Source organism: Sinocyclocheilus rhinocerous, unplaced genomic scaffold, assembly GCF_001515625.1.
Source record: "Sinocyclocheilus rhinocerous isolate Xijiao unplaced genomic scaffold, SAMN03320098_v1.1 scaffold1510, whole genome shotgun sequence".
Classification (NCBI taxonomy): Eukaryota; Metazoa; Chordata; class Actinopteri; order Cypriniformes; family Cyprinidae; genus Sinocyclocheilus; species Sinocyclocheilus rhinocerous.
Genome location: NW_015664185.1, coordinates 288,609 through 299,854, shown reverse-complemented (window position 1 = coordinate 299,854; position 11,246 = coordinate 288,609). Strand labels below are relative to the sequence as shown.

Here is an 11,246-nt window from a genome sequence, read left to right as displayed (position 1 = left end):
GCGCCGCATCCAGTGTAGTCAGTCACACAGCATCTCTGATTAAAATGGGTTCTATTGTATTTTATTGCGTCACGCCGCTCGCGTCCGGTGTAAACACGGTGTGAGCCACGCAGATGCACGTGAACACTGAATTCTGTTCACTTCTGCGTCTATTTGTGCCTGAAATACTGTGCTCTGCAAGTATCCTTGTAAACGCAGTTGCTTATGGCTTAGGTGAAGGGAAACAATTGAGAAAGAAAAGGGATGTGTGCAACAGTATATTGGTTTACAGCAGTTTAATGTTCCTGAGGCTTTCTGTGTTATGAATATTAATCAAACAACAAAACAAAGAAAAATCACTTTTGTAGCTTTAACACAGATTTATTAGATTTAATTTATACAGTGAAGGCTATGCAGTGTTACTTTACATTTGATTATTTAATTTCTGTGCCTGAATACTGTTAGACTTACCTGAAAAATATAAAGCACTGCTTATTTCATTTGTATCTTTGTTCTGTTATTTATCTATGCTTGTAATTTGTTTATTTCCTATGCTGATTTACTCGCCTTCAAAATCACCCCAATCACTGATTATTTTTTTTCCAAATAGAGCTATTGAAGTCATCTGATTTTTTTTCATATCGCAATATATATCGCAGAAAAAATAAATATCGCAATGCGAGTTTTTTTCCAATATCGTGCAGCCCTAATTGTAATATTTTATAATTATTAAATAGTATAATTAAAATCACATAATTATTAAATGCTATTAAATGTGTTAAACATTTTAATTATTAAATACTATAATATTATTAAATATATATTATAATATCATACAAATAAATTACATAAATTATGAACCTAATTATTTACTGTGATTTATAGTATTTAATATATATTTAATAATTAAATATTAATTACATATGTAATTATAGTAGTTAATAATGTAAATATTTTCCATTGTAATATTTTATAATTATTAAATAGTATAATTAAAATCACATAATTATTAAATGCTATGAAATGCATTACATTTTTAAATTATTAAATACTATAATATTATTAAATATATATTATAATATCATAAAAATAAATTGCATAAATTATGAACCTAATTATTTACTGTGATTTATAGTATTTAATATGCATTTAACCTTAAATTGAGCAATTATTAAACAGTATAATTAAAATAATTATTAAATGTATATTTTAAATAATTTGATACTATAATAAAAACTACATTGACTATTATTTTATTATTATTATTATTATTAAAAAATTTAATTAATTAAATGTATGTATTTATTCATTGTTTAGCATTTGATTTTATGGTGACCTGGGTATTTTTGTGAAATGCACACAGGCTCTTTTGCTGATAGTGGAGTATTTTATGAGCTTCTCTCTCTTGCACAGGGAAAACGGCGCTGACAGTATACTGGACCTCGGCCTCCTTGACACTCCTGAGAAAGCGCAGGTATGTTGCATCTAAAACCCCAAAGACTCTTCTCTGCTCCTTTGCATCAGGTTAGGTTCAGCTTATGATTCTGGGCTGTTGATCTCTATGGTCTGATATTACCGTATTGGCCCGAATATAAAACAACCCTGATTATAAGACGACCCCCCTTTTTCCAGATGTACCTTTTGGAAAAAGGCTTTTTAAAAACCAAATCTTGTTTTTTCTCAGTAAAACACATTTTGTCTTCAATTATTTTCATATTGCATATTTTTCCTATTTTAATTTTTGTTTTGAAAGTATGGTAAAAACTGGTAAACTGTACCAACAATCACATTTAAAAAATATACACTTTTTGATATACCATTTGAAAAAAAAAAAAAACAGGTAGCCCATCTGAATTAGGACATTTAGGCTATCCATCTAATAGTAGCCTACCAAAATCTTATTAACAGCAGAAGTTAAATCTTACTGTAGTCTTCAAATCTGGGTACTGTCTTACGTTTGAAAATCACAAAGGGAGTTTGGCCGCGATCTTTACAACACGCATTTACGTATTTCATGGCACACTTGTTTTATGCGTATTTGGCGCCACCTATTGTTGTGGGTGTATTATTGACATGTCAAAGTCTAGACCCTGAATATAAGACGACCGTGTTTTTTCAGATGTATTTCCAAGAAAAAAACATCGTCTTATATTCGGGTCAATACGGTACATGTGTGTGATCTAATGGTAATTTTCATGTTCAACCAGCAGGAGAACCGAAAGAGGCACGGTTCGACCCGCAGTGTGGTTGACATGGAGCTGGACGACCCTGATGACGGGGACGATAACGCTCCTCTGTTTTACCAACCCGGCAAGAGGGGCTTCTACTCGCCCCGTCCAGGCAAGAACACAGAGGCCAGGCTCAACTGCTTCCGAAACATCGGCAGGTACGAGACGCACGTTCACCTGAGCATCTGTGTGAGACTGAACCACCGGATGAACTTCTAACTAATGACCCTGATCTTCTGCCTGCAGGATACTTGGCTTATGTCTGCTACAGAATGAACTTTGCCCCATCACCCTCAACAGACACGTCATCAAGGTGTTGCTCGGCAGGAAGGTGAATATCTCAATGTTAATACATTTTGTAATAGTGACAGGATTATCCTCCAAACACTGAGGTTGGGCCCTATGAAATTTATTTTATTTTTTTCCCAAATTCTATTTTCATTTTTCTGGATTCCGTTTTAATGGTTGAATTAAATTTTAGGAAGAGCATGTCTAATTAATTGAACTCGTGAAACTTTGAATTTGAAGTTGTTAAATTGTGTAAGTTTCATGATTTCAATTAGTTACACATGCTTTTTGATTACTGAAATTTAATTAAACTATTAAAACGGAAAACGGAATTTGGAAAAAATAAAAGTCAAATTAAGGGGGAAAAACTGATTTCACAGGGCTTCAATAAGGTAATTTTTGTTATGCAATTTAACAATGGTTTATTAAGTTTAACAACAATGACCTTTTATGGCCCTATGAAGTCTTTATTTATTTTTTAAAGTATTTTTTCCCTAATTTTGTATTAAACCATTAAAATGGAAAATGCTGAATTTGGAAAAAATAAAACAAAACTTAGGAAAAAAATAAAACATTTCACAGGGCCCAAAAAGAGTAATTTTTGTTATTCAATTTAACATCCATTTATTAAAAGTAATAATAAAAGACCTTTTTAGGGCCCTGTGAAATCGGTTTTATTTTTTCTAAACTCTGTTCCCTGTTTTAATTTTTCTGGATGCCGTTTTAATAAAATTATAGTAGAAAAGGCATGTCTAATTAATTGAAATCATGAAACTTACACAGTTTAACAATTTATTCACAGTTTGTTTCATGATTTCAATTTTTTGATTACTAATATTTAATTAAACCATTAAAATGGAAAACACAGAAGGTGGAAAAAAAAACATTTGGGAAAAATAAAACAAACATTTCACAGGGCCCTATAAAGGTAATTTTTTAATGCAAATGTATTATTCCTAGCTTAACAAAAATGACCTTTTTAGTGCCCTATGAAATTTGTTTTATTTTTTCCAAATTCTGTTCTTCTATTAGAATTTTTCTGTGTTCTGTTTTAATGGTATAATTAAATTAATATTCAAAAAACATGTCTAATCAGTTGTGTTCATAAAACTTTGAAATGTTTTATGGTTGTTGTCTGGTTTAATTGTTCTGAATTTATAATTTAATACAAACCTTATCAAAAATGTAAATTAAAATGTAATCAAAAATAAAAATGTAAGTTACTTTTTTTTTTTCCCTTGTAGAATTCCTTGCATTTTTTTTTACTGTAAATGTAATCTTCATGACTAGATTCTGTGTTTTCCGTATCACATAAATTGTAGGGAAGTAATGCTGAGGCTTGTGTTCTCTTGTGCTGCAGGTCAACTGGCACGACTTTGCGTTCTTCGACCCGGTGATGTACGAGAGCTTGCGACAGCTGATTCGTCACTCTCAAACCGAGGAGGCGGAGGCTGTGTTTGCGGCGATGGACCTCGCCTTCGCTATCGACCTCTGCAAGGAGGAAGGCTCTGGACAGGTAACGGCTGCGTTCTCCCTTTGCGTTGGCATTAGAGCTCCGTCTGTGCGCATGACTGAAGGTTTCCTGCTGCATCTGCAGGTGGAGCTCCTGGCTGGCGGGGTCAACATGCCCGTGACGCCTCTGAACGTGTACGAGTACGTGAGGAGATACGCGGAGCACCGGATGCTGGTGGTGGCAGAACAGCCTCTGCATGTGAGCGCACTTCACTTATACTTCTTAACGTCTCAGAGAGCTAGACTTTGACTATCTGGACTGTTATAGCTTATTCTGGACCTTATTTTACAGCATGCACATTTACATTTGTGACCCTGGATCACAAAACCAGTCATAAGGGTCAATTTTTTCGAAATTGAGATTTATACATAATCTGAAAGCTGAATAAATAAGCTTTCCATAGATGTATGGTTTGTTAGGATAGGACAATATTTGGCTGAGATACAACTATTTGAAAATCTGGAATCTGAGGGTGCAAAAACATCTAAATATTGAGAAAATTGCCTTTAAAGTTGTCCAAATGAAGTCCTTAGCAATGCATATTACTAATCAAAAATTACGTTTTGATATATTTACGGTAGGAAATTTACAAAATATCTTCATGGAACATGATCTTTACTTAATATCCTAATGATTTTTGGCATAAAAGAAAATTCGATAGTTTTGACTCATACAATGTATTGTTGGCTATTGCTACAAATATACCCCAGCGACTTAAGACTGCTTTTGTGCTCCAGGGTCACATTTATGCATCTGGCAGATGCTTTTATCCAACGCGACTTCCATTGCATTCAAGTTGAAGATTTTTTTCAATGCATTCCCTGAGAATCGAACGCATGCCAAAAATAGAGAAAAATGTAGAAATGTAAGTGAAGATGTTGTTTTGCAGGCCATGCGGAAGGGTCTTCTGGATGTGCTTCCAAAGAACGCTCTGGAGGACCTGACGGCTGAGGACTTCAGACTGCTGGTCAACGGCTGTGGAGAAGTTAATGTCCAGATGCTCATCAGTTTCACCTCTTTCAATGATGAGTCAGGTACATTATTGCATCTCAAGATGCCCTTTTTCATAAGATCTTGAGTTCAGAATGATTTGAATGTGTTGCAGTTTGGAATCTTTATTCCATTTGTGACAATTAAAACATTGTTTAATTTTTTCAAAATTCCAGTTAGTCACAACTCAAAGCTTATGTTTATTATTTCATGTAAGACTTCAAATGTTTCCATCCATCTATTTTTATGCAAATTTTGGGCCAAGATGAGCATAAAATCTTACAGGTTTTCTGCAGGTCTTAAAAATTCTTAATTTGCCCTTCAACAAATTGTCTTAAATCAGAGCTGAAAGTCTCAAATAAAAAAATTTATTTGCACTTGTAATCTTTAATCAGAAACATTAACCTCCTCTCAATGACATCTCGAAAAAGGTGTTGGACTATGCTGACTGTCCAGTGACCAGGATTTTAGCATCCTTCACTGGGAGTTTGACCAATCATAACGCTGAATCGCCTCAAGCGGCACGTGAACCGATCATCTCTTCCTCTTTACTACTAGTTATAGCATGAAATAAACATGAATGAACATTTCAGTTATGTCGTCTCAACCGTGAAAAGACGACAGGACACCATAGTCCACTGACGTTAATCGCGGATTCGGTGTTATGATTGGTCTGATCGCCTGTCAATCAAACTCCCGGCAAAGGGTGAAATCCCGCCCTACATTCCAGAAGCTGTTTCACTCGGATATACATCACAAAGTTGCATGGCGAATTTAAATCAAGATACATTTACTTGAAATGCAAAATGAAGATATCAAGTCTTGTTTTCTGAGAAATTGAAAACTAAAACCACTAAACTTTTTTTGTTACTTGGAAAAACTGAAATAAAATGAAAAATTAAAATGTTTTATATATATATATATATTTCAGCTAGTTGCCAAGCAATATTTCTATTTAAATTTTTAATTAGTTTAACTTGACGTACTAAAATAAATTAAACTGAAAATAAAATTACAATTGAACTGAAATAAAATGAATAAAAACTATATAGACATTTAAAAAAAAAAAGTGGTAATTAATAAAAATGACAGAAGCACACAAAATCGCTGAAACTTTAACAAATTAAAATGAAAACAGAAAATACAAAAATGAAAAACTAAATCAAAATATTACAAAAAAAAAATTGTGTTCACCACATGGGATGGAAACTGAGCTTTAGTTGCAGATATTTAATACGATACTCCAATATTTCACACGTATAATTTGCAACTGTGGATTGAAACAACTATTAAATATAAAGCACATTTTAGTGGAATATCCAGTTTTCATCAAAAAATGTATTGAATGGACATTAATACATTTCAAAAGTTTCCCATCAAATATCAAAACAAAAAGTTTATATAATATTAATTAGCTGTATTTTTTTTATATTGTTGTAAGGTAATGAATATATATGTGTTTGTGTGTGTGTATGTATATATATAATATATATAACAGTGTAAATATTGTGTATAATTTCGTAAATATTTTTGGTATTGATGTATTTTTATTTTGATTATTTTAATTTGTATTACTCCATGAAAATAACATGTTCTGCTTATATGGCATGAAATAAATCCGATCCGTTTGTTCAAAGTATCCCTAACTGCAGAACGAGTGGTTTGTATGTTCTGCTTCATTGGTAATCGTGTGGTTTTGCTCAAACCTGCAGGGGAGAACGCCGAGAAGCTGCTGCAGTTCAAGCGCTGGTTCTGGTCCATCGTTGAGAAGATGAGCATGACGGAGCGCCAGGACCTGGTAGGACGTTTCTTCCTTTTGCTCTACTCGATACGAATTCATGTAAACCATGCCAGATGTTAATGCATTGCTGCGTGCCGCCCGCAGGTGTACTTCTGGACATCCAGCCCGTCCCTGCCGGCCAGTGAAGAAGGTTTCCAGCCCATGCCCTCCATCACCATTCGTCCGCCGGATGACCAGCACCTGCCCACCGCCAACACCTGCATCTCTCGCCTCTACGTGCCACTTTACTCTTCCAAACAGATTCTCAAACAGAAACTTTTACTAGCCATCAAGACCAAGAACTTCGGTTTTGTGTAGTCGAACGAAACCCGTTTAATCGTTGTGTAATATTACTAGTTCCATTTTTGTAGATTTATTTTTTGTCTATACAATTTTATGAAATTTAAAAAGTGCTGTCGCGTCCCTGGCAGCCTTCTTGTTTCTTTTTTTTAATTTCCGTTATCCGAGTATAACGCAACATTCCTGCATTGGCTTTTGTAAAGTTGAAGCCTGCAGCTCCATTGGCTTGAACTGTAACTTCCCGTGACTTTGGCCTGACGGTAAACTGTCCGCCAAACCCAGCCAAAGATGACCGCAGGAATTATTTAAAGAAAAAGTAAGCGTACACTGTGATTGATTTTTTTTTTCTTCCCTGCCCTAAACATAAATATTACTATCACTGAGCGTTCACTGCTGCCTTTGTGGAAAGTCATTTTTTCTTGTATAGAGGGAGTAGGGAATTTCAAAAATAAACTTGGATGCAAACTAGTGTTGTCCTGCTTCTTGAGTACTTCAGTAACACTTTACAAAAGGCTCATTTGTTGACATTAGTTAACGCATTAACAAAGGTTAATAAATGCTGTAAAAAATATATTGTTCATTGTTAATGTTCACAGTGCATTAACTGTTTGCAGATGCAATTTTTTTTTATCATGTTCTAGTAAATTCTGTATAAGTATTGTTCATGTTAACTAATATAGTTACAATGAGGTTTAATTTGTGTAACAGTGTATTGAATGTCCCACTAGGTCTTAAGAGGCTTCTAATTTTAACACTATTTTTTATTTTTTTTATTTAAAGTTTTCAAAAAATATTTTTTAATTAGTTTTCTGCTTTATTTTTGGCCATGTTTGAAAAGGCATACTTGTAACATTTAAAAAAAAAAATTTTGTTTATATTTTGCATGAAACAAAGCCTCATGCTGTCCCTTCACTTTAGTAAGTGTGTCATAAGATGTACATTTAATTCACGGTAAAAAATGAGCAGTTTCACTTCAGTCCACATGCTGTGCATAGGAAAGCTACTGTAACTACAGAAACACGCCATTTCAAGTACAGACTTGACCATTTTTGAAGTATCGAATATCCGCATGATCTGCTACTTTTGCATTACAACTAAGCACACAGTATTCCATGTGCTGAAACGCAATGCCATTGACTCTACATTTATAGTGTGAAGAATGAAATACTAGTAGAAACGGATTCATTATTTGACTAGACCACCAAGCATTCAGATATTTTTATGCAAAACTGGATTAACTCTGCAAAGCTGTGTATGTCCAAGATGATAATCGAATGCTATTTGTGAAATTAAACATGCAACATGCTCAATATAGTTTACTGCTGTTTGAAACATTTGTTGCACATTAATATACTGATTTGAAAGCTAGTAGGCAGTCTATAAAGCCCCAGTCCTGATGTGATGGAGTGAAACAGATGATGGTTGTTTATGATGGGGATGTTTTGTCAACTGTGCAAGCAAATGTCAAAGAAATGTCACTTCGTTTCATTAAATCTGGTGTCATTTGTCACACTGGTGGCAGAAAACAACTGCAGAAACAGCTGGTGGCTTCATTCAATCAATTCAAATGAAGCCACCAGCTGACTTAAGCCTAAAATTACCTTTAACGTAAAAATATCTAGTAACAAATTCCTTTCCAATTGAAATACAGTAAAAGTAATACTTTGCAACAAGGTCTTGGTAACATTAAAGCATTAACCTTTGTTAATGTTACAAATACTGTAAAAATACAACTATTTTAGTTTAGTGCATTTGACACATCCAACTTTTGATTTTAAAATGTATTAGTAAATGTTGAAATAGATTCAGATGAATCAATACAGTAGAAATAGTTTATTTTAATGTTCTGAACCAAAAAGGTTATTTAAATTACTTTTAAATATCACTTAAGCTGACGCAAATAAATAAGTCTTTGAGCTGCTGAAGTGGATTTTCTCACTGTAGTGTAGAGTCAACGATATTTATCATGTGTACTGTAATGTTCAAAGCAGATTTTAAATCTAGCGGTTCATTCATAAATCCATAGGACCTTGAATTCACGCTGTGGAAATGCAATACAATGTTTAAATCATGTTTATTTTGCAATGACAAAAATACTACGTCTTTAATATAAACAGATGCAAGACTTAATACAAATTGAGTTTCTAATACATTATAACTTTTGAAGAAAAACTTAACACTGCGACTTTTCCGAGCAAACAAATCTTTAAATCAACTGTTTTCTCCCATTATTCACTGTTTCTGCATGCATCTTTCTACAATCAAACAAAGAAATCAAACAGCTGGGTTTCTGCTCGTCTTTGACTATAAAAATAAAGCCATCTTTATACTGACATCAAAGCACGTTTCTTACAAAAGAATTAACTGCCTCTGACAACTTTCAAGCAGCATTTCAGTAAGAACGAGAGCAAGCAGAAGCTGCTGCGCAGTTATGGTTAAACACAAAGATTCGATGAAAAGCTGCACCAGGGCCGGGTCTAGGGTCTAGACAAACATTTCTGTGTCTTTTTTTATTGCTGAAGTGTGTTGAACATTCTTTTTCTGCATTCTACTTTAGACAGTGAATTTAGATTTCCTTCAGCCTGAGGCTTATTCATTTCATTTTGGTGTGAAAAGGCTTTTATATTTGCCAAAAATGCAAACTTTTTAAATATTAAACCAAACAAGCAAGCCCTGCCCAGATTTAAAAAGTAACGCAAAATAACGTAATGCATTACTTTTCATAAAAAAATAACTAAGTAACGTAATTAGTTACTTTTTTAGGGAGTAACGCAATATTGCAATGCATTACTTTTAAAAAGTAACTTTCCCCAACACTGTATATTACACACACACAAAGAAAAACAAATAGATAGAATAGAAAAAATAGAAAAGCTAGTGTGGTTTTTTTTTTATATATAAAAATAAAATTTTGTTTTACGGATTTACTGTCCGTTTCCACCGAGGAAAATCATCCGTTCATGCATTATTGTTTTAGCACCATGAATTTTAATCTTTGGGTGCAATAAACCTTTAAAAAGAGAAACTGGCAGCCTCTTGTTGGGGATGCACTGAGCTTCACCTGTGCTTCTCACGACTTCTGCTCCTCCGGTGTCTGCCGCGCCACCGAGAGCTGTTCAAACACATCAACGTCAAACAAACACTGCTTTAAAAAGCATGCTGGGTCAAATGTGTCAGCACACTTTTTATCCTGATGACTTTAAGGAATGAAGAACATTTAAGGTAATAAACTAAATTATATATATATAAATGCCGTTCAAAAGTTTGGGATCAGTAAGATTTTTAAATTAGTCTCTTCTGCTCATCAAGGCTGCATTTATTTGACCAAAAATACAGAAAAATTGTATTATTGCCATTTAAAATAATGGTTTTCTATGTGAATATCTGTTAAACTGTAATTTATTTCTGTGATCACAGCTGTATTTTCAGCATCATTACTCCAGTCTTCAGTGTCACATGATCTTCAGAAATCATTCTAATATGCTGATTTATTACAGTTTTGCTGCTTCATATTTTTTTGGAACCTGTGATCAATTTTTTCATGATTCTTTGATGAATGAAAAGTTAAAAAGAACATTGTTTATTTAAAATAGAAATCTTTTCTAACAATATAAGTCTTTATTATCACTTTTTATCAATTTAACACATCCTTGCTGAATAAAAGCATTAATTTCTTTTAAAAAAATAAAATTAAAATTACTGACCCCAAACTTTTGAACGGTCGTGTTGCGAAAGATTTCTATTTTGAATAAATGTTATTCTTTTTAAATTTTTATTCATCAAAGAATCTTGAAAAAAGTATCACGGGTTCCAAACAAATATGAAGCAGCAAAACTGTAATAAATCAGCATATTAGAATGATTTCTGAAGATCATGTGACACTGAAGACTGCAGTAATGATGCTGAAAATACAGCTGCGTTTTTGATCAAATAAATGCAGCTTTGATGAACAGAAGAGACTTCTTTAAAACATTACAAATCTTAATGATCCCAAACTTTTGAACAGCAGTTTATATATATATACACACACATTATATTTATATATTTTTTTTATTGTAATTATTATATATATACTAAATTAGTTTGTGCAGTCCAATAAAAATGAAGTTTAAAATAAAAAGTGAAGCTTCATTTATAATTTTTTGTGGAAAAATTTTTTGTAAAACAA

At 33.1% G+C, this 11,246-nt stretch overlaps 2 protein-coding genes across 2 annotated transcripts in view; one reads left to right on the top strand and one right to left on the bottom strand.

Annotated features, from left to right (window-relative positions):
- Positions 1-7,518, top strand: part of LOC107729798 (E3 ubiquitin-protein ligase UBR5-like) — a 56,698-nt gene extending 49,180 nt beyond the window's left edge. The window contains 8 exon segments of the mRNA XM_016540500.1: positions 1,359-1,453; positions 2,187-2,365; positions 2,454-2,538; positions 3,856-4,011; positions 4,093-4,206; positions 4,898-5,042; positions 6,711-6,796; positions 6,884-7,518. Of these exon segments, the coding sequence (XP_016395986.1) occupies positions 1,359-1,453; positions 2,187-2,365; positions 2,454-2,538; positions 3,856-4,011; positions 4,093-4,206; positions 4,898-5,042; positions 6,711-6,796; positions 6,884-7,096 (1,073 nt within the window). The 3' untranslated portion in view covers positions 7,097-7,518.
- Positions 7,519-9,957: 2,439 nt separating this feature from the next.
- LOC107729809 (serine/arginine-rich splicing factor 10-like) overlaps positions 9,958-11,246 on the bottom strand; it is a 6,711-nt gene continuing 5,422 nt past the window's right edge. The window contains exon 5 of the mRNA XM_016540513.1: positions 9,958-10,190. Within this exon, the coding sequence (XP_016395999.1) occupies positions 10,136-10,190 (55 nt within the window). The 3' untranslated portion in view covers positions 9,958-10,135. The remainder of the gene's footprint in view (positions 10,191-11,246) is intronic.